Source organism: Myxocyprinus asiaticus, chromosome 24 (genome assembly GCF_019703515.2).
Source record: "Myxocyprinus asiaticus isolate MX2 ecotype Aquarium Trade chromosome 24, UBuf_Myxa_2, whole genome shotgun sequence".
Taxonomy (NCBI): Eukaryota; Metazoa; Chordata; class Actinopteri; order Cypriniformes; family Catostomidae; genus Myxocyprinus; species Myxocyprinus asiaticus.
Window position 1 is genome coordinate 3682935 of NC_059367.1, and position 24566 is coordinate 3707500.

At 35.4% G+C, this 24566-nt stretch overlaps 1 protein-coding gene across 7 annotated transcripts in view; it reads left to right on the top strand.

Annotated features, from left to right (window-relative positions):
* The window catches only part of LOC127414519 (citron Rho-interacting kinase-like), a 93680-nt gene that overhangs the window by 56722 nt on the left and 12392 nt on the right, over positions 1-24566 (top strand). For all 7 annotated transcript variants that reach the window (XM_051652587.1, XM_051652588.1, XM_051652589.1 and 4 more), the window contains 14 exons: positions 1480-1617; positions 4477-4651; positions 6303-6391; positions 6509-6613; positions 7118-7287; positions 7566-7646; positions 10121-10256; positions 10532-10671; positions 10802-10894; positions 11158-11266; positions 13453-13581; positions 13850-13930; positions 14031-14109; positions 14197-14370. In XM_051652587.1, the coding sequence (XP_051508547.1) occupies positions 1480-1617; positions 4477-4651; positions 6303-6391; positions 6509-6613; positions 7118-7287; positions 7566-7646; positions 10121-10256; positions 10532-10671; positions 10802-10894; positions 11158-11266; positions 13453-13581; positions 13850-13930; positions 14031-14109; positions 14197-14370 (1699 nt within the window). The remainder of the gene's footprint in view (positions 1-1479; positions 1618-4476; positions 4652-6302; positions 6392-6508; positions 6614-7117; positions 7288-7565; positions 7647-10120; positions 10257-10531; positions 10672-10801; positions 10895-11157; positions 11267-13452; positions 13582-13849; positions 13931-14030; positions 14110-14196; positions 14371-24566) is intronic.

Below are 24566 nucleotides of genomic sequence, written 5' to 3' on the forward strand. Positions count from 1 at the left end.
ATGTGATGTATTCGTGTTGGGATGTTACGGACATAATCTCACGTTTGTCTCTCGGTTGGGACATCCTGGATGAGCACACAAACGCACCATTGTGAGTAAACATACATATACAAATACAGATCTAATCCAAAACCAACGGCGCTTCTGTACAGTGTTCCTCCTACTCAGCTGTAAACAGCGCTGCTCTTCCGGGTGTGTCGCATGTGCGTCTGTTCTCACATGAACGTGCCAACGTGATTATGTCACACGTGCATACTGCTGCTGACCAGAAGTGATGATTTAGAGTTAAAAAGCACTTAAATATTGATAATTTGTGCACCAAAAGTGATCGTTTCGCTTTAGAAGACATCAGTTTAACTACTGGAGTCGTATGGATGAAGTTTATGCTGACTGTCTGTTCTTTTTGGAGCTTCGAAGGTCTGATCACCATCCACTTGCATTTTAAGGACCTACTGAGCTAAGATATTCTTCTATTTTTCTTCAAATGTGTTCTGCTGAAGAAAGAAAGTCATACACATCTGGGATGGCATGAGGGTGAGTAAATGATGAGAGAATTTTCATTTTTGGGTAAACTATCCCTTTAAATATGATGTGAGAAAGCTCAAGCCATTGTTTATAATGAAACACGGTTGAAAACAGAAGTGAATGCATAAAGCATTTTTGAAAACATTACATTGCAAAATGTAAATAGAATTCATTAAATGTTCACAAGAGAATTATATACATTTTTATTATATGTATACAGCACTATATATACATACATGCAAATTGTCAGATATTGGTATGAAAACAAATGTCAAAATAAAATCAATGTTTCGTTTTAAGATTTATTTTGCATTACACTGTAAACAGAGTTCAAATCAATCAAATATGACTAAGTTAAGTATTTGTGATTTTTCCTTTATCAGTAGTACATCATGTGAACACAAATGGCACAGTTTCCTAAGAATAAGCCAGACGGCTCTCCATTAGTCATGTTTTCTTGATATGATATTTATATCCCTGCAGAGATAAGCTCTCTGGCCATGTCAAAACACTTCTGATGGATTATACTCGAGGAAATGCTTTAGATGAAGTTTTGAATATACACGTGTTATATCAGACTTTCACTCAGGACATCATTGAATGATTTTGTATCATCAAAGCTCCCGAGCACAGATCTGTCCGGACACTGAGCTTATCTCAAACGCAGCTTCGGGCCTCTCATATATGCACCTGTATATATGGCCATACTCCTGCTGTATGCCATGCAGAATGTGAGAACTCCACAATCTTTGCATGCATGTACCCAAGCTACCAATGACAGCTTGAACAGTACAATGATGCTGGCGTTCTCAGAGCTGATGTTTCACCTATACTCTGGTGGAGAAATGTTCTCTGGAGAGGACATTTTCAGCTTGCTTTGGGCTGTTTGCATAAGCAATATAATGGCTGCTTTCTGCAGATGTAAGTGTGTTTTTGTCTGTTTTTCTACTGTAGAATACGCCAGACGTGTGAAGGACAGAATCCATCACAGCACTCCTCACCGCTTCACACAGGGGCTCAACATGCGAGCGGCGCGCTGCACTGTCTGTCTGGATACGGTCCATTTTGGACGGCAAGCCGCTACCTGCATTGGTACGGATCAACTTCTCGAAAATAAGCACTCCGTCACTACACTAACAAAACATTCTGGTATTACCATGTTTCTTGGGCATAAAATGTCGGTATTACCATAGTTTGTTGGACACCATGGTGATTTGGATATGGTAGCAATGGTAATAGATTGGTTTTTGGACACTAATATCACAATAGTGTATTATTTGTAGCATGTCGGAATACCATGTATGTAAATACCATGTTATATGAATATGGTAATCCTTACAAAAATACCATGGTAGTAAAAAAGTTTTTGGACATGTATCATGGTAGTACCATGGTATTTTTGGTACTGTGATGGTACTTTTTTTCTTTTAAACAGTGTGATAGTATTTATGCCATTATCATGGCTTTTGGATGTTGTACCAAACGTAATGTGCTTTTCATATCAATGTTTTGTATATAACTGAGATCGGTTACTCTGAAACATGAAAGACATGTAAAGACATAGAAAATAGAGGAACGCTGATATATCGGTTTTATCACTATGTAACACAATTTATGTTCCTGGGTAGTAAGTGTTATTTCCTAATTGCTTATGCCTCAAATGTATAGAAAATGGCTATTATTCCCCACAAACTTTGATTTTGTGACCAGGACAGTGATATTTTGAAATGAGAAATCCAATGAGAAAACAGGTGCATTTGTGTCTTTTCGTTCACATAAAGTCAGAAAACAACAACATATGAATCCAAAATCCTTCTTTATCTGTGGTCCGACGAAGACACCGGCTTTGACCTTTGCCTCAGACAGCTTAGGGATGAAGTCTTGAAGGTACTTGAAGGTTGCCGACTCCTTATCTAGAGCTCTGACAAATTATTTCATAAGGCCCAATTTGATGTGCAGTGGTGGCATCAGCACCTTCCGGGGGTCCACCAGTGGCTCCCACTTGACATTGTTCCTCCCCACAGAGAACTCAGTCCGCTGTGGTACTGCGCCTTGGTGTCCCTGCTATCCCAAAGGCAAAGATAGCAGGGAAACTTGGTAAAACCACCTTGGAAACCATTTTGAACCATTTTGAAGTCTCCTATGACCTCCCATCTGTACTCATCATACTTCAAGGCATCCAGCAAGGTCTTGATGCTGTTGTAATCCTCTTTGAGGTACTTGTTAGCATTATGGACCAGCACGGCTTTGAATATTACTTCATTATAAATACATGTTAAATTGGATTCATTTGTTGTTTTTTTCTGACTTTATTTGAACGAAAAGACACAAATTTGCCTGTTTTCTCATTGGAAATAGGTAAATTTCAAAATATCACTGTCCTGGTCACAAAAGCAAAGTTTAATATATAATAGCCATTTTCTATAATTTTGAGGCATAAGCAATTAGGAAATAACACTTACTACCCCCCCCCAAAAAAATAAATAAATAATAATATTATTTTATATATATATATATATATATATATATTTACACAGTGTTAATCGGTGCAGATAGTTGCTTTTTGGAACTATCGCTTATCTGCAAAATCGATGCTGATAGTTGAAAATAAAAGGTGAAATAAAAACAATCACCGACACCTCGTGGGGATCTAAATCTTTCATCATTGACTATATTCGTCCATATTTTTATCCTTACATGAATGCATATTTTGTAATTTTGACTAGATGAATCAAGTGTTCTAAATTGTTGTGAGGGCATGCAAAGAAAAATGCGAATGTATAGAAACATGCCCCATCAGCACATCTTGTCTCCAACTTCATATATTGTGAATATTAATACATAATCTCATCTGGTGAAATATATATATATATATATATATATATATATATATATATATATATATATATACTGTATATACATACAGAATCCTTAATCTGCTGAATATATTGGCTAAATTGTTTAATTTGGTAAATATTTAACTATAGAGCATTGTAACGGAGTCAATGTCATTTCAAAATAAGAGTCCTGAAATAAGTGTATTTTTTGTTTATAGTTGAAGTTTATGTAAGAAAATCATTTTTTTCTTCTTATTAATTATTTTTCTTATTATTGTAATTTTGGCTGCACTATAAACTGCATGTGGTAATTTCATTATTTTGTCTCTTGTTGCTTCTATGTCTTTGCCAATAATAGTAAGTAAAGACTAAGAATTATTATTATTATTATTATTATTATTATTTTACATTATATGAATTGATTTTTACAACTATTGGTTTTTCTATACGATTAATTGGCTTTTTTCACCACCTTAGTTATCAGTATCGGTAAAATCCACTATCAGTCCACCTCTAATAGAGAATAAAGTTATTTATTTAAATTTCTTTTGAAGTTGTGTAGTTAATTATCAGTCATTTAAAACAAGGTAGCATAAAGTAGCAAAACTAGCAAACTATTGGTATCAGTATGTTGTTCTAAATAATCAGACATCGTATTAGCACACCAATTTTACATTTATGCATTTGGCAGATGCTTTTATCCAAAGCAACTTATAGTGCACTGATTACAGGGACAATACCCCTGGAGCAACCTGGAGTTAAGTGCCTTGCTCAAGGACACAATGGTGATGGCTGTGGGGATTGAATCAACAACCTTCCACTTACCAGTTCAGTGCTTTAGTCCACTACACCACCACCACTCATTTTTGTAGCAGTGCATCCCTAAATGCAGTTCTATACCTTGAAATACCATGTAAATACCTTGTTATATGAATATGGTAATCATTCATTACCAAAGTATATAATTGTACGTATTACCATCCGATTAAAGCATCACTTTTTGTGAGTGTATCAATCTTTTCTCCTGTTCCTCCTTGGGTCATTGCGGGTTAACTGCAGATGTTGGGCCTGTCTCTATGCCATTTGTTTAACCATCTTCTCTCTCCTGCTTCAGAATGTCATGCTTTGTGCCACCCGAAATGCTCACCCTACCTGCCAGCCACCTGCGGCGTGCCCACTGAGTATGCCCTGCACCTGTCTGAGGCTCTGTGCAGGGAGAAGGGCAGCATCTCCGGTCTGAAGGACGCTGGTGGACACATGAGACTGGAGGGATGGCTCAAACAGCCCAGGTGAGCACATGACCTTATGTCCATAATAAAGAGAGGTTGAATATTTCTATGAATTTACCACAGCATGGTCTAATTCTTGATTTTGACTGGTTGACATCAAGGGTGTTAATTTGGTATAATTGCATGCGTAATTTGTATAATTGTATAATGAAGTAGTTTAACGTTCAGGTTTGTTTCTGATTTATTATGAAGTGGTCAGTGACGCTGCTTTCAAAGACCTTGCTGGCACGAGGAAGTAGTTCTAGTTCTAGTGGTGTTGAGTTCAGCTCATTTGGAAATTGTTTTTAGCAGTCATTGAAATGCTAATGGGGTTGCCCTTTGTTTTTCTTTTCCCTTTTTTATTTCTGTTTTCTATGTGTAAATTTAGCTAAGGCTTGATGTGTGTACATTTTCCAAAGTTAAACTTCTTTCTTGTATCCCAGCTTAATATGTAGAGTGAACTGTAAGTGAACAACTTGTAGGTTGATTTCACCAGAAAGTGTAACAGTGGTGCTATCAAAACATTCCTCTGTTTGTTTGAGTGGCTCATCCAGACCAATGCAACTACATCAGTTTGACCAACAGTGTGAGTTTGGGGCAGACCTATTTGTTTGTACAACCAGTGGAAGGAGTTTTCTGGAGTCTGATTGAAAACAGTGATTATTTTTGCAATTCCGTTTGATGACGCCAGTGTTGCAGAAATGACACATTTCAACTTTAACACAGGGTTCCCTCGGGTCATAAAATGTCTTAAATATCTTTAATGGTATAACAAAAGTCTTAATGATCATTTAAAGAGGTCTTAAATTTGGAGACGGATAGACAGGAATCACAATGTGGCCTAATGTGCACGCTTCAAATTGAAAATGCGGCACTGTTGCACATACTTCAAGCATGCGGGGAGCTCGTGATACAGTGTTTCCAGCGGTTGCGGTACGGTTCACAAACAGTATCAGACATCTATGAGAAGCGGTCACTGATGATCTACTGTTAATAAATAATACAAATATTTACTAAATTGTTTATATTGTAATACCTTGTAGATTATTGTGCATATTTTATTTCCCTTATCTGTTTGTGTGGGCAGCTGGAAGCAGTGAAGCACATTTCAAAATAAGAGTCCCCGGCTTGTTTATTATTAAAAGTCCCATGTTATGCATAAAAAAAAAAATAATAATAATAATAATAATTCTTGTAATTATTGGTACATATTTTGTTTGCACAATAAACCACATCTGGGATTTAATTAAATGTGGTTTCTTGTGGCCTCTGTCTGACCCGCCCCATCACAGGAAGAAAAGATTAATAACATTTTTTAACACATTCAATATAAACTGTTAATTTAAAAAACTGAAACTGATTAAAAGCAGAGTAATCTGTTATTGCCTTTCTTTAACACATTATTATCATATCAGCAGAACCTCTTATTTGTATGTTTTGATGTATTATGTGTGTGTGTGCATCACCCTGTTTAAGTAAAATAATCTGTGATACATTATTTATTTTAAGATTGTTTGGGTTTGTTCTGGTTTGGACATACAATATTTATTTTATTTGTTCAGGCCTTAAATAAAGGTCTTAAATTTAAACTCTGCAGCAACCCTGTTATGCATCTATTTATAAGATGCATCGTATGCCTGAACTCTGAATGTTGGTGGTTGTTTTCCTGCAGAAACGGCAAGCGTGGTCAGGGCTGGGAGAGGAAGTATGTGGTTCTGGACGGATGTAAAGTCATCACATACGAGACAGAACCAAGAGACGGTCTGCAGACATTTTTATACTTTTTCCAATATGCATTGGTGCTGTTTGCACACAGCATGCTACAACAAAACTGTGGACTGTTTAGAGTCATAATTTAATTATGTATGATCTTTTCAGAGTCAGTGAAGCCGCTGGATGAGTTTGAGTTGTGTTTGTCTGATGGAGAGGTGACGGTTCACTCTGCTGTTGGTACATCTGAGGTGCCAAACACAGCCAAATCAGGTGACATGCTTTATGTGGGATATTCATTGATTGCACTTTTTATTATTGCACATTTCTAATATTTATGAGCTAAAATAGCTTTTTATTCCATTTATTTGTTTATTTTCCAAAGTACTAAAAAGCACCCTATTATAAAGTTTTTTTCTTTCTTTTTTTCTTGACATGCCATCATGGTATTACCATGGAATTCTTTAAAGTACCTTGGATTGCCATGTAAATACCATGACACATGAATATGATAATCATTCATTACCATGGTATTCCCATCACTGTACCATGGTACCACCACAGTAAGTTTTTACAGACCTGAGGAGGAGGGATGAGAAGGCAAGAAAATATAGGTGATGGTTTACTGTTTTTTGATAACTAGACAGTCACACTGTAATCTGCCCAAATGGATTCTGAAAGTCAGAAAGCTGATGTTGTGAAATTATGTTTTGTTTTTGTTTTTCCTGTAAATGTAAAGTGTACAAACTCTTAACCCACATGTTTGTGTGTGCTCAGATGTACAGTATGTGCTAAAGTTGGAGTCGTCTCCGCAGTCGACATGTTGGCCCGGTCAGACCCTGTACCTCATGACCTCCGGCTTCTCAGAGAAACAGCGTTGGGTGGCCGTACTGGAAGCTATCGTGGCAAGCAGCCGCGGCTCGAGAGAGAAAGCTGAAGCTGATGCGGTGAGAGACAGAACCAGACAGACTCAAGTTTACAAGTGTAGACTATGGACACATTTTTCCATTGGTTAAGGTGCACATAAATTCTGAGGCTGTACCAAAACCTTTTGCTAACAGATCATTATAAACAGAAAATATGATTATATTTAAATTGACAGCATCTTGATAATACATTATAAAAATAGATTGTTCTATTTGGCTGAACCAGATGTTTACACTGTTTATTAATTTTTTTAAATCTTGCTCACATGGTAGCGCTGGTGTTTTTTGGTCATGTACAGAAATTGTTGGGTAACTCTTTACTAAAGCTGGAGGGTGATGACAGGTTGGATATTAACTGCACTCTACCCCTGACTGATCAGGTAACTGCATCACTGCAAAACACATACATACATGATGACACTGTATTCAAAACTAATTTTTCAATATTAAAATGTGGCTCATTTTATTGCTCATACATTATTTTCTAAAAGTACTTGATGAAAAGGAACATATCACTGATGCAAGGATAGAGAACTTTTGGCAGATAGTAAATGGCGATAATTGTTTTTCTGTGATGGCCGATAACTGATAAATGATGGCGATAATTATAAACAGACTTTTTTTGTCTGTTGTCAAGTGAAATCAGACATCAAAACAGTATAATATACAGCAGAAAAGATGGATTACTGTTTAATTCTTTTGTAACCTGGTATAGACAATAGTTTGTGTTCCCCCGCAATAGTTTGCATTCCCTCTCAATAAGTTTTGCGTTCCCTAGCAATAAGTTTTGCGTTCCCTCGCAATAAGTTTTGCGTTCCCTCGCAATAAGTTTTGCGTTCCCTCACAATAGTTTGCATTCCCTCGCAATAAGTTTTGCGTTCCCTCGCAATAAGTTTTGCTTTCCCTCGCAATAGTTTGCGTTCCCTCGCAATAAGTTTTGCATTCCCTCGCAATAGTTTGCGTTCCCTCGCAATAAGTTTTGCTTTCCCTCACAATAGTTTGCGTTCCCTCGCAATAAGTTTTGCATTCCCTCGCAATAGTTTGCGTTCCCTCGTAATAGTTTGCGTTCCCTCGCAATAGTTTGCGTTCCCTCGCAATAAGTTTTGCATTCCCTCGCAATAGTTTGCATTCCCTCACAATAGTTTGCGTTCCCTCGCAATAAGTTTTGCATTCCCTCGCAATAGTTTGCGTTCCCTCGCAATAGTTTGCATTCCCTCGCAATAAGTTTTGCGTTCCCTCGCAATAAGTTTTGCTTTCCCTCGCAATAGTTTGCGTTCCCTCGCAATAAGTTTTGCATTCCCTCGCAATAGTTTGCGTTCCCTCGCAATAGTTTGCATTCCCTCACAATAGTTTGCGTTCCCTCGCAATAAGTTTTGCATTCCCTCGCAATAGTTTGCGTTCCCTCGCAATAGTTTGCGTTCCCTCACAATAGTTTGCGTTCCCTCGTAATAGTTTGCGTTCCCTCACAATAGTTTGCATTCCCTCGCAATAAGTTTTGCATTCCCTCGCAATAGTTTGCGTTCCCTCACAATAGTTTGCGTTCCCTCACAATAGTTTGCATTCCCTCGCAATAAGTTTTGCATTCCCTCGCAATAGTTTGCGTTCCCTCACAATAGTTTGCGTTCCCTCGCAATAAGTTTTGCATTCCCTCGCAATAGTTTGCGTTCCCTCACAATAGTTTGCATTCCCTCGCAATAAGTTTTGCATTCCCTCGCAATAGTTTTGCGTTCCCTCGCAATAAGTTTTGCGTTCCCTCGCAATAGTTTGCGTTCCCTCGCAATAAGTTTTGCGTTCCCTCACAATAGTTTGCGTTCCCTCGCAATAAGTTTTGCGTTCCCTCGCAATAGTTTGTGTTCCCTCGCAATAGTTTGCATTCCCTCGCAATAAGTTTTGCATTCCCTCGCAATAGTTTGCGTTCCCTCGCAATAAGTTTTGCATTCCCTCGCAATAGTTTGTGTTCCCTCACAATAAGTTTTGCGTTCCCCCGCAATAGTTTGCATTCCCTCGCAATAAGTTTTGCGTTCCCTCACAATAGTTTACATTCCCTCGCGATAAATTTTGCGTTCCCTCGCAATAAATTCACCATGCTTTGACTTCAGTAACCATATTTTAACATGATATTAGTAGTGAGACCATAATAATAATATAGGAAAACGAAAAGTATGGTTACTGTAGTAAAACCATGGCTTTATTATAGTAGTAACCATGATAGTTCCATGTTTTGTTTTTGTTTTGTTTTTTGGCAGAAACCATATTTTTTACTATAGTAATACTGTAGTAACTGTGATTGTAATAACTGTGTTTTTTGGCAGAAACAATGTTTTTACTATAATAATATTGTAAACTGTAATTCAGTATACTGTATCAATATACTGTAGTAACCATGGTTTTACTATAGATTAACCATGGTTAATCTTGTGGTTAGTATAGTTTTACTACAATATTTGTAGTAAAACTGCAATAACCACATAATCTTGATTATTATTACAATAGTTTTCCTTTTCCTGTATTATTATTATGGTTTCACTATGAATATCATGGTAAAAATATGGTTACTATAGTAAAAACCATGGCCAATTTATTGCAAATGCTCGCAAAACTATTTCAGTAAAAACATTCATGCCCTGTCCTCAAAGCCTAAGGGAGCTCTGTATATTTGTTAATGTCAAAAGTTAACCTTCATATTATATGCTTTCAGTATCAGCCAATATAGACTGATGCCGATAAAAAAAATTAGAAATGCTAATATGGGCCAGTACCGATACTGTGCATCCCCCAGTATCAGAGTTTACATTCTCAGTCGATATTTTGTCTTACACACTATCATCTGGTTATTTTGTTTCTGAATCCTCAGATTGTGTTGGTGGGATCTGAAGAGGGTCTCTACGCCCTGAACGTGATCAAAAACTCCCTCGCTCACATTCCTGGTCTGGGATCCGTGTTCCAGATCCACATTATCAAAGAACATGAAAAGCTGCTAATGATCGTGGGTGAGCAAAAATTCTGCAACAATGGCTGTATAACTGTATCATAGTATTGCTACAGTACATTTCTGCAATGGATGCATTTACATTTTTCAAAAATATCTACATCTTGAGTTGTGATGCTCTTTTATTGACCTCAAGATTTTATTGACTTGACCTCAGGTTACTCCAGTTGGACTGAACCTGTAATTGAGTCACTTTGCATAAATGTGTCTGGTACATCTTCAGAAGTTAGTCTTGATAATTCAGTGTGGTCCATATAATGACGTTTTGCCATGTAGGAGATGAACGGGCGTTGTGTTTGGTAGAGATTAAGAAGGTGAAACAGTCTTTGTCTCAGTCTCACCTCCCCACACTGCCTGAGATCATGCCGTATATCTTTGAGACAGTGAAGGGCTGTCATCTGTTCGCCGCAGGCAGGGTAAGACTGCAGTGTTTCACTACATTACATCTTCCACTCAGGATATTTTTAGTGTATTGTGTTACGTCATGCCCTTTGGTGTGACTTGTAAAAAGTTTGGGGTTTTTTTTTGCACTTTTTCTCACTTTAGATAGAAAATGGTCCATGCATTTGTGCAGCAATGCCAAATAAAGTCACGATTCTACGCTACAATGACAATCTCAACAAATTCTGCATCCGTAAGGTAAGCAATGTTTGAGAACATTTGTCATTTACACAGAATAGTTAAAAGCCATTAGTCGACAAAAACGTGATCAAACAGATTGTATCAAAACTCAAGTCGAAAGTCTTTCAGTGCAATATTTATTTTTATCTTTGTTAAATTTTGCAACAAAATATAACTCCTTTAAACAGATTAGATGTTTGACTTGTTGTTGCCTTCTGGTGCGACCTTAATGACCTCCCCTGAGAAACAGGCACACCCCTAATGATCTGTCTCTCTCTCAGGAGATTGAAACACTGGAGCCGTGCAACTGCATTCACTTCACGAGCTACAGCATCATCATCGGTACCAATAAATTCTACGAGATTGAGATGAAGCAGTGCGTTCTGGATGGTAGGTACATCAATAATTGTTTTTAATGCTCAAGTCCATATGAATCTACAGCACTATTGAGAAAAAAAACCCATCCCTGATATCTCAACTACATTTAGATTTTGATAAGAGAGCGCAACAGTCTGGTTCCAAAATGAATAGTCTCGATTTTGGTCCAAATGTGAAGTTACTGTGTTTTGCCATTGCATAGCAGAGAAAATCAATAAGAAGAACATGTACATGTATCAGGAATCATTTGAATCGTAAGGTGCCTAAATATTCCCACACCTAGCATCAGTCTTCAAAGACTGGCATCGGTGCATCTCGAATATTTTCCAATAAACTTCCAATATATTGTTTCTGTACTCATAATCAGCTACTTTAAATCAATAGTTTACATTTTTACATAGTTTGTAATTCAATTAAATCATTCGCAATGCTCCATGGGATTGTAGTTCATTCCCTCATTAAAGACACTGGGCTCTATTTTTGTAAGTGTGCAAAGCAAAGCGCTACAACCGTGCGGTACGTCTTATCCAATTTTTGTGAGAGCGCTAATTCTAAGCGCAATTTTCGTGCCAGCGCAAAGCACAAGTGGGCGCAGATGGGAGTGTTTGCGCTATCTGTGGGTGTATACACGCAAACTGTGGGTGTACTGTATGTTAATGAAGTGGCGCAAAGCACAATTTGCTATTTTCCCGAGGTCATTGCGCTAAGACGTTTCAATACATCGTCTTATCTCAGCACAAAGTCCAAATTAAGTTCCTGCATCAACAGTTTGGAGATTTCACCAGCAGGTGGTAATAAAGTTCATGTCCAAACTATGGTGGAACATCAAATTATGTCCCTCACAATAGCCTTTCCATGAAACAAAAATGTATGAGAATTGTGTTAAACTATTTAAAGGTCATGGTTTATTTTTCAATTATTATTATTATTATGTTTTTATTTACAATTGTATTTATGATCTAATTTGTATTGGTAATTTTCCACCTGTTGTCGTAGAGTGATTTTTAAGTCAATGCAAAAGGGGTCGGTGGAAGTATTTCGAGTAAAATGTTCAGATTTGGTATGATTTTTTTGACCACTTTATTATTTTTATTATGTTTTCGTTTCGTTAGAAGTGTAATTTGAATTTAGAAACAATTTGGGTTTAATTTTTTTCGTGCTTCAATAAATGAATTTATTTTTTCTAAATCAATATCAACCGGTAGAAGTGAAGTGTGTGCTGATACAATCACTATTAAAACTAGCCATGGTTTGTGTGTCAGTAAATTAAAATGATTAATAACACCTACATTCTCTAAAATTTAACCTACATCCATATCCTGAACCACATTTCCCATGCATATAAAAGGACGCGGTTAATGCACAATATAATATAAATCCATATTTCTATTCTTATAATAAATTGCATAAAGTACATTTACACTACTAACTTCTTATGAATGTACTGTCTTTGTTTATATCACTGGTGCTTACCAGGAATGGACTATATAATAGTACCCAGGCGCTGCAATAGCCGGAGAAGAACCTCCGAATTAAATTGCGCTTGACCCGATTAGCGCCTTGCGCCCGGCAAACCCACTTGTGCCAACACTTACCGCATGCTTGTACGAAAATACTAAAACTTCATGGCCATGCCCATTAACTTTTTTTTTTAAATAGTGAGCGGGCACTATTGTGCTCTATACCAGTGCTTGCAAGGTTGCAAAACATAGTGTTTTATAGTTAATATGTTTGAGGTTTAGTTTAGTTTAAAAAGCTGTAAACCCAAGTTTAAGCAGAGGATGATAGAGACATTCATAGTAATATGCAATATAGATGGAAAATAGATTGGTAATAAAAAATAAAAAACATAATCATGGCCGAACAGTCAAAGTCAATGGGGGATTTTCAAAATACAATCTTGTGTGGAGTTTTCACAATCAAAAAGTCTGTAAGTTAAAAAAAAAAAAAGTTGAAAACTTACTTTTAGTGATTCAGAACAAGCCCAAACCAGAATCTAATGTGTCATAAGGGATATAGATTTGATTGGCATGTTATTGACAAGGAATCAGCAATCATATTGCAGGCATTTCACATTTGCATATTTCCATAAAGATATCTGGTTAGGACCAGCTGGCAGGCCATTTGTGAGAACATGGTAAGACACTTATAATTTCTAATTGTGCATCCTGTAATCAGTGATTGGCTGTTTTTGGCAGAGTTTCTGGACAAGAATGACGTGTCGCTGGCGTCAGCTGTGTTCACTGGATCCTCTCACAGTTTCCCCATCGCCATCGTCCAGGTGTCCAGCACTCCACAGAAGGAGGAATATCTGCTCTGCTTCCACGGTCAGATACCAGCACACCATCTGATTTGCACACAGATCTTTTTCCATGGAATTATTAATACAGTATAATGTTGATTACATGACCTGCATAGGGATGTTTGGACTGGCATACTAACTACTGTTAATGTCAGAATTAAATTCAATTTATAGTGCTTTATGCATATTGTTAGTAGCTAGGGAAAAAATTGTATTCCAATGAATAAAGATTTTTGGAGTCATTGGAAATTTTATTATTATTCATCCAAAAAGATTTCTGATTGTGATTACAGAGATTGGAGTGTTTGTGGATGGTTACGGGCACAGAAGTCGCCCTGATGATATCAAGTGGAGTCGACTTCCTCTGACGTTTGGTAACCATGTTTTCTTCACATCAGTTTTAAAGAACATAATGATGAGCTTGTAAAACGAAACCGTTAGGATCGCTAACTTCAGCATCTGTCTGTTTCACAGCGTTCAGAGAGCCGTATCTGTTTGTCACTTACTTTAATTCACTGGATGTTATTGAGATTCAGGGACACGCAGCTCTTGGGTAGGAACTCAACATGCTAAAGCTGTAAAAAGCCACAAATATTCTTTTAAAATGTAAAAGAGTAACACTGAATTCTCTGTAAAACAGGCCTCCCGGTCTCGTACACCTGGACATACCTAACCCGCGGTACTTGGGTCCGGCTATATCGTCTGGTGCCATCTACCTGGCCTCCTCATACCAGAACAAACTGCGGGTGATCTGCTGTAAGGGCAGTCTGGTGCGAGAGTCTGGAGAACTTCAGAGGACCGGTTCTAGCAGGAGGTGAGGGTTAATTAACACATGTAAATATGTTTGAAAATGTAGAATAAAATGAAGTGTAAGTACTACATATACTGTAGATCTTATGAGTCATTCTACAGTAAATGTTGCAAAAATGTCATATAAATAAATAAAAATAATACATTACATCATTATAATTAAATAATGAAATCAAGTAAATTAAATTAAATGGCGATGTATTTCATTACTTATAGCTAAGGTGAAAATAAATCAATTGAAACATTAAAGTTAGTGTAAAGAAATGAAAGCCCAATTTAATATTTATATTATATTTTAAGCCTTAATCATCTCTATCTATAAAATGGAATGTAACTTTGTAACTTAAACAACAACCACAACAACAATTTTAACAGATAATAAAACAACTTAAATGTCCACAGCCACACTCTTGGAGTTCATTGACAATTTACACATACATTTACATTTAACTTGACTTTCTTGTCCAAAAAAAAAAAAAAAGAGCTTTTAAACTGTTTCCTATTTGAAAAGATTATATAAATTGAAAACCTTGAAAGTGAATGAGTCTCGTAATTTTCTATAATTCTCAAATCTTTGTCACACTTCTATGGTGTCAGCAGTTACTCATTTTCAGTTTAGCCTTATTGAAGAAATTGTTTTTATCATCACAGAACCGTCTGTGGGGACTAATTATAATTATTAAAAAATATATTTTTAAATCAATTGTGATTAAAATCATTAAGCTAAGAAATTGATGAAAGAATAATGGTAAAATGCTGCCAATGGTAGTTAGTTACCTATAAATGTACATTTTCTCAGCTGGTTTGTAATAGTACATATAGAATCACACATGTATTGTTAGTAAAGGTAAAGGATGTGACACGCATTTCTTTTTTTTGGGGGGGGGGGGTTGCCCAGATCTATTAAATTATTCAAAATTACATTAAAAGTGCAGTTCACACAAAACAATTACTTGAATACACCTATACTATAAACTGATACATTGAAAACATGTTCATCAAAGTCATTTTGATATTTTTTTCTGCGGGGTTAAAGTGAAATAAAAGTGGTGTAACCATCTGGAGACAGTAAAGATGATAGATAGATAGATAGATCGATGGACGGATATTTTTAGTTTTCGAAAAGACAGATAGACAGACAGACAGACAGGTATTTTTAGTTTTCAGAAAGACAGACAGATAGACAGACAGATATTTGTAGTTTTCAGACAGACAGACAGACAGATATTTGTAGTTTTCAGAAAGACAGACAGATAGACAGACAGATATTTGTAGTTTTCAGACAGACAGATAGACAGACAGACAGACAGGTATTTTTAGTTTTCAGACAGACAGATTTTTTTAGTTTCAGATAGACAGACAGACAGACAGATATTTTTAGTTTTCAGACAGATAGATAGACAGGTATTTTTAGTTTTCAGACAGACAGACAGACAGATAGATAGACAGACAGATATTTTTAGTTTTCAGACAGACAGACAGATATTTTTAGTTTTCAGACAGACAGACAGACAGATATTTTTAGTTTTCAGACAGACAGACAGACAGACAGACAGATATTTTTAGTTTTCAGACAGACAGATAGACAGGTATTTTTAGTTTTCAGACAGACAGACAGACAGATAGACAGATATTTTTAGTTTTCAGACAGACAGATAGACAGGTATTTTTAGTTTTCAGACAGACAGACAGACAGATAGACAGATATTTTTAGTTTTCAGACAGACAGACAGACAGATAGACAGATATTTTTAGTTTTCAGACAGACAGATAGACAGGTATTTTTAGTTTTCAGACAGACAGATAGACAGATATTTTTAGTTTTCAGACAGACAGACAGATAGACAGGTATTTTTAGTTTTCAGACAGACAGACAGACAGATTTTTTTAGTTTCAGATAGACAGACAGATAGACAGATATTTTTAGTTTTCAGACAGACAGATAGACAGATATTTTTAGTTTTCAGACAGACAGATAGACAGGTATTTTTAGTTTTCAGACAGACAGACAGATAGATAGACAGATAGTTTTAGTTTTCAGAAAGACAGAGAGACAGACAGACAGACAGATATTTTTAGTTTTCAGACAGACAGAGACAGATATTTTTAGTTTTCAGACAGATAGACAGGTATTTTTAGTTTTCAGACAGACAGACAGACAGATATTTTTAGTTTCAGATAGACAGACAGACAGATAGACAGATATTTTTAGTTTTCAGACAGACAGATAGACAGGTATTTTTAGTTTTCAGACAGACAGACAGACAGATATTTTTAGTTTCAGACAGACAGACAGATAGACAGATATTTTTAGTTTTCAGACAGACAGACAGGATATTTTTAGTTTTCAGACAGACAGACAGATATTTTTAGTTTTCAGACAGACAGATAGACAGGTATTTTTAGTTTTCAGACAGACAGACAGATAGATAGACAGATAGTTTTAGTTTTCAGAAAGACAGAGAGACAGACAGACAGACAGATATTTTTAGTTTTCAGACAGACAGAGACAGATATTTTTAGTTTTCAGACAGATAGACAGGTATTTTTAGTTTTCAGACAGACAGACAGACAGATTTTTTTAGTTTCAGATAGACAGACAGATAGACAGATATTTTTAGTTTTCAGACAGATAGATAGACAGGTATTTTTAGTTTTCAGACAGACAGACAGACAGATAGATAGACAGACAGGTATTTTTAGTTTTCAGACAGACAGACAGATATTTTTAGTTTCAGACAGACAGATAGACAGATATTTTTAGTTTTCAGACAGACAGACAGACAGACAGACAGATATTTTTAGTTTTCAGACAGACAGATAGACAGGTATTTTTAGTTTTCAGACAGACAGACAGACAGATAGACAGATATTTTTAGTTTTCAGACAGACAGATAGACAGGTATTTTTAGTTTTCAGACAGACAGACAGACAGATAGACAGATATTTTTAGTTTTCAGACAGACAGACAGACAGATAGACAGATATTTTTAGTTTTCAGACAGACAGATAGACAGGTATTTTTAGTTTTCAGACAGACAGATAGACAGATATTTTTAGTTTTCAGACAGACAGACAGATAGACAGGTATTTTTAGTTTTCAGACAGACAGACAGATAGACAGGTATTTTTAGTTTTCAGACAGACAGATTTTTTTAGTTTCAGATAGACAGACAGATAGACAGATATTTTTAGTTTTCAGACAGACAGATATACAGGTATTTTTAGTTTTCAGACAGACAGACAGACAGATAGATAGACAGACAGGTATTTTTAGTTTTCAGACAGACAGACAGATATTTTTAGTTTCAGACAGACAGATAGACAGATATTTTTAGTTTTCAGACAGACAGACAGACAGATAGACAGATATTTTTAGTTTTCAGACAGACAGACAGACAGATAGACAGATATTTTTAGTTTTCAGACAGACAGATAGACAGGTATTTTTAGTTTTCAGACAGACAGATAGATAGACAGACAGGTATTTTTAGTTTTCAGACAGACAGACAGACAGATTTTTTTAGTTTCAGATAGACAGACAGACAGATAGACAGATATTTTTAGTTTTCAGACAGACAGATAGACAGGTATTTTTAGTTTTCAGACAGACAGACAGACAGACAGACAGATATTTTTAGTTTCAGACAGACAGACAGATAGACAGATATTTTTAGTTTTCAGACAGACAGATAGACAGGTATTTTTAGTTTTCAGACAGACAGACAGATAGATATTTTTAGTTTTCAGACAGACAGATAGACAGGTATTTTTAGTTTTCAGACAGACAGACAGATAGATAGACAGATAGTTTTAGTTTTCAGAAAGACAGAGAGACAGACAGACAGACAGATATTTTTAGTTTTCAGACAGACAGAGACAGATATTTTTAGTTTTCAGACAGACAGATAGACAGGTATTTTTAGTTTTCAGACAGACAGACAGACAGATATTTTTAGTTTTCAGACAGACAGATAGACAGATATTTTTAGTTTTCAGACAGACAGATAGACAGATATTTTTAGTTTTCAGACAGACAGATAGATAGACAGACAATTATTTTTAGATTTCAGACAGACAGACAGATAGACAGATATTTTTAGTTTTCAGACAGACAGACAGACAGACAGGTATTTTTAGTTTTCAGACAGACAGACAGATAGACAGATATTTTTAGTTTTCAGAAAGACAGACACAGATAGACAGATATTTTTAGTTTTCAGACAGACAGACAGACAGATAGACAGATATTTTTAGTTTTCAGACAGACAGACAGACAGATAGATAGACAGACAGGTATTTTTAGATTTCAGACAGACAGACAGACAGGTATTTTTAGTTTTCAGACAGACAGACAGACAGATAGACAGATATTTTTAGTTTACAGACAGACAGATAGACAGATATTTTTAGTTTTCAGACAGACAGACAGACAGATAGACAGATATTTTTAGTTTACAGACAGACAGATAGACAGATATTTTTAGTTTTCAGAAAGACAGACACAGATAGACAGATATTTTTAGTTTTCAGAAAGACAGACAGACAGACAGATAGAAAGGTATTTTTAGTTTTCAGACAGACAGACAGACAGACAGATAGATATTTTTAGTTTTCAGAAAGACAGACAGACAGACAGATAGAAAGGTATTTTTAGTTTTCAGACAGACAGACAGACAGACAGACAGATAGATATTTTTAGTTTTCAGACAGACAGAGACAGATATTTTTAGTTTTCAGACAGATAGACAGGTATTTTTAGTTTTCAGACAGACAGACAGACAGATATTTTTAGTTTTCAGACAGACAGACAGACAGATAGACAGATATTTTTAGTTTTCAGACAGACAGATAGACAGGTATTTTTAGTTTTCAGACAGACAGACAGATAGATAGATGACAGATATTTTTAGTTTTCAGACAGACAGACAGATATTTTTAGTTTCAGACAGACAGATAGACAGATATTTTTAGTTTTGACAGACAGACAGACAGACAGACAGATATTTTTAGTTTTCAGACAGACAGATAGACAGGTATTTTTAGTTTTCAGACAGACAGACAGACAGATAGACAGATATTTTTAGTTTTCAGACAGACAGATAGACAGGTATTTTTAGTTTTCAGACAGACAGACAGACAGACAGACAGATATTTTTAGTTTCAGACAGACAGACAGATAGACAGATATTTTTAGTTTTCAGACAGACAGACAGGTATTTTTAGTTTTCAGACAGACAGATAGACAGGTATTTTTAGTTTTCAGACAGACAGACAGACAGACAGATTTTTTTAGTTTCAGATAGACAGACAGATAGACAGATATTTTTAGTTTTCAGACAGACAGACAGACAGATATTTTTAGTTTCAGACAGACAGACAGATAGACAGATATTTTTAGTTTTCAGACAGACAGATAGACAGGTATTTTTAGTTTCAGACAGACAGATAGACAGGTATTTTTAGTTTTCAGACAGACAGATAGACAGATTTTTTTAGTTTCAGATAGACAGACAGATAGACAGATATTTTTAGTTTTCAGACAGACAGATATACAGGTATTTTTAGTTTTCAGACAGACAGACAGACAGATAGATAGACAGACAGGTATTTTTAGTTTTCAGACAGACAGACAGACAGATATTTTTAGTTTCAGACAGACAGATAGACAGATATTTTTAGTTTTCAGACAGACAGACAGACAGATAGACAGATATTTTTAGTTTTCAGACAGACAGACAGACAGATAGACAGATATTTTTAGTTTTCAGACAGACAGACAGACAGATAGACAGATATTTTTAGTTTTCAGACAGACAGATAGACAGGTATTTTTAGTTTTCAGACAGACAGACACAGACAGATAGTTTTAGTTTTCAGACAGAGACAGACAGATATTTTTAGTTTTCAGACAGACAGAGACAGATATTTTTTAGTTTTCAGACAGATAGACAGGTATTTTTAGTTTTCAGACAGACAGACAGACAGATTTTTTTAGTTTCAGACAGACAGACAGACAGATATTTTTAGTTTTCAGAAAGGCAGACAGACAGGCAGACAGATAGACAGGTATTTTTAGTTTTCAGACAGACAGACAGACAGATATCTTTAGTTTTCAGACAGACAGATAGACAGATATTTTTAGTTTTCAGACAGACAGACAGATAGACAGATATTTTTAGTTTTCAGACAGACAGATAGACAGGTATTTTTAGTTTTCAGACAGACAGACAGACAGATATTTTTAGTTTCAGACAGACAGACAGATAGACAGATATTTTTAGTTTTCAGACAGACAGATAGACAGGTATTTTTAGTTTTCAGACAGACAGATAGACAGGTATTTTTAGTTTTCAGACAGACAGATAGACAGATATTTTTAGTTTTCAGACAGACAGACAGATAGACAGATATTTTTAGTTTTCAGACAGACAGACAGACAGATATTTTTAGTTTTCAGACAGACAGAAAGACACATAGACAGACAGACAGATATTTTTAGTTTTCAGACAGACAGACAGACAGATATTTTTAGTTTTCAGACAGACAGATAGACAGATATTTTTAGTTTTCAGACAGACAGACAGATATTTTTAGTTTTCAGACAGACAGATAGACAGATATTTTTAGTTTTCAGACAGACAGACAGATAGACAGGTATTTTTAGTTTTCAGACAGACAGACAGACAAACAGACAGATATTTTTAGTTTTCAGAAAGACAGACAGACAGACAGATAGACAGGTATTTTTAGTTTTCAGACAGACAGACAGACAGATATTTTTAGTTTTCAGACAGGCAGACAGATAGACAGATATTTTTAGTTTTCAGACAGACAGATATTTTTAGTTTTCAGACAGACAGACAGACAGAAATTTTTAGTTTTCAGACAGATAGACAGATATTTTTAGTTTTCAGACAGATAGACAGATATTTTTAGTTTTCAGAAAGACAGATAGACAGACAGATATTTTTAGTTTTCAGACAGACAGACAGACAGATATTTTTAGTTTTCAGACAGACAGACAGACAGACAGATATTTTTAGTTTTCAGAAAGACAGACAGACAGATAGACAGATATTTTTAGTTTTCAGACAGACAGACAGACAGATATTTTTAGTTTTCAGACAGACACAGATAGACAGATTTTTTAGATTTCAGACAGATATATTGATAGATAGATATTTTTAGTTTTCAGACAGACAGATAGACAGATATTTTTAGTTTTCAGACAGACAGACAGATAGACAGATATTTTTAGTTTTCAGACAGACAGACAGACAGACAGGTATTTTTAGTTTTCAGACAGACAGACAGATATTTTTAGTTTTCAGAAAGACAGACACAGATAGACAGATATTTTTAGTTTTCAGACTGACAGACATACAGATAGACAGATATTTTTAGTTTTCAGACAGACAGACAGACAGATAGATAGACAGACAGGTATTTTTAGATTTCAGACAGACAGACAGACAGACAGGTATTTTTAGTTTTCAGACAGACAGATAGACAGATATTTTTAGTTTACAGACAGACAGATAGACAGATATTTTTAGTTTTCAGACAGACAGACAGATAGATAGACAGATAGTTTTAGTTTTCAGAAAGACAGAGACAGACAGACAGACAGATATTTTTAGTTTTCAGACAGACAGAGACAGATATTTTTAGTTTTCAGACAGATAGACAGGTATTTTTAGTTTTCAGACAGACAGACAGACAGATTTTTTTAGTTTCAGATGCAGACAGACAGACAGACAGATATTTTTAGTTTTCAGACAGACAGATAGACAGATATTTTTAGTTTACAGACAGACAGATAGACAGATATTTTTAGTTTTCAGAAAGACAGACACAGATAGACAGATATTTTTAGTTTTCAGAAAGACAGACAGACAGACAGATAGAAAGGTATTTTTAGTTTTCAGACAGACAGACAGATAGATATTTTTAGTTTTCAGAAAGGCAGACAGACAGGCAGACAGATAGACAGATATCTTTAGTTTTCAGACAGACAGACAGACAGATAGACAGATATTTTTAGTTTTCAGACAGACAGATAGACAGATATTTTTAGTTTTCAGACAGACACAGATAGACGGATATTTTTAGTTTTCAGAAAGACAGACACAGATAGACAGATATTTTTAGTTTTCAGAAAGACAGACAGACAGACAGATAGACAGGTATTTTTAGTTTTCAGACAGACAGACAGACAGACAGACAGATATTTTTAGTTTTCAGACAGGCAGACAGATAGACAGATATTTTTAGTTTTCAGAAAGACAGAGAGACAGACAGACAGACAGATATTTTTAGTTTTCAGACAGACAGAGACAGATATTTTTAGTTTTCAGACAGACAGATAGACAGGTATTTTTAGTTTTCAGACAGACAGACAGACAGATATTTTTAGTTTTCAGACAGACAGACAGACAGATTTTTTTAGTTTCAGATAGACAGACAGATAGACAGATATTTTTAGTTTTCAGACAGACAGATAGACAGATATTTTTAGTTTTCAGACAGACAGATAGACAGGTATTTTTAGTTTTCAGACAGACAGACAGATAGATAGACAGATAGTTTTAGTTTTCAGAAAGACAGAGACAGACAGATATTTTTAGTTTTCAGACAGACAGAGACAGATATTTTTTAGTTTTCAGACAGACAGACAGACAGATTTTTTTAGTTTCAGATAGACAGACAGACAGATAGACAGATATTTTTAGTTTTCAGACAGACAGATAGACAGGTATTTTTAGTTTTCAGACAGACAGACAGACAGATATTTTTAGTTTCAGACAGACAGACAGATAGACAGATATTTTTAGTTTTCAGACAGACAGATAGACAGGTATTTTTAGTTTTCAGACAGACAGATAGACAAGTATTTTTAGTTTTCAGACAGACAGACAGATAGATAGACAGATAGTTTTAGTTTTCAGAAAGACAGAGAGACAGACAGACAGACAGATATTTTTAGTTTTCAGACAGACAGAGACAGATATTTTTAGTTTTCAGACAGACAGACAGATAGACAGGTATTTTTAGTTTTCAGACAGACAGACAGACAGATTTTTTTAGTTTCAGATAGACAGACAGATAGACAGATATTTTTAGTTTTCAGACAGACAGATAGACAGATATTTTTAGTTTTCAGACAGACAGATAGACAGGTATTTTTAGTTTTCAGACAGACAGACAGATAGATAGACAGATAGTTTTAGTTTTCAGAAAGACAGAGAGACAGACAGACAGACAGATATTTTTAGTTTTCAGACAGACAGAGACAGATATTTTTAGTTTTCAGACAGATAGACAGGTATTTTTAGTTTTCAGACAGACAGACAGACAGATTTTTTTAGTTTCAGATAGACAGACAGACAGATAGACAGATATTTTTAGTTTTCAGACAGACAGATAGACAGGTATTTTTAGTTTTCAGACAGACAGACAGACAGATATTTTTAGTTTCAGACAGACAGACAGATAGACAGATATTTTTAGTTTTCAGACAGACAGACAGGTATTTTTAGTTTTCAGACAGACAGACAGATATTTTTAGTTTTCAGACAGACAGATAGACAGGTATTTTTAGTTTTCAGACAGACAGACAGATAGATAGACAGATAGTTTTAGTTTTCAGAAAGACAGAGAGACAGACAGACAGACAGATATTTTTAGTTTTCAGACAGACAGAGACAGATATTTTTAGTTTTCAGACAGATAGACAGGTATTTTTAGTTTTCAGACAGACAGACAGACAGATTTTTTTAGTTTCAGATAGACAGACAGATAGACAGATATTTTTAGTTTTCAGACAGACAGATAGACAGGTATTTTTAGTTTTCAGACAGACAGACAGACAGATATTTTTAGTTTCAGACAGACAGACAGATAGACAGATATTTTTAGTTTTCAGACAGACAGACAGGTATTTTTAGTTTTCAGACAGACAGATAGACAGGTATTTTTAGTTTTCAGACAGACAGACAGACAGATTTTTTTAGTTTCAGATAGACAGACAGATAGACAGATATTTTTAGTTTTCAGACAGACAGACAGACAGATATTTTTAGTTTCAGACAGACAGACAGATAGACAGATATTTTTAGTTTTCAGACAGACAGATAGACAGGTATTTTTAGTTTCAGACAGACAGATAGACAGGTATTTTTAGTTTTCAGACAGACA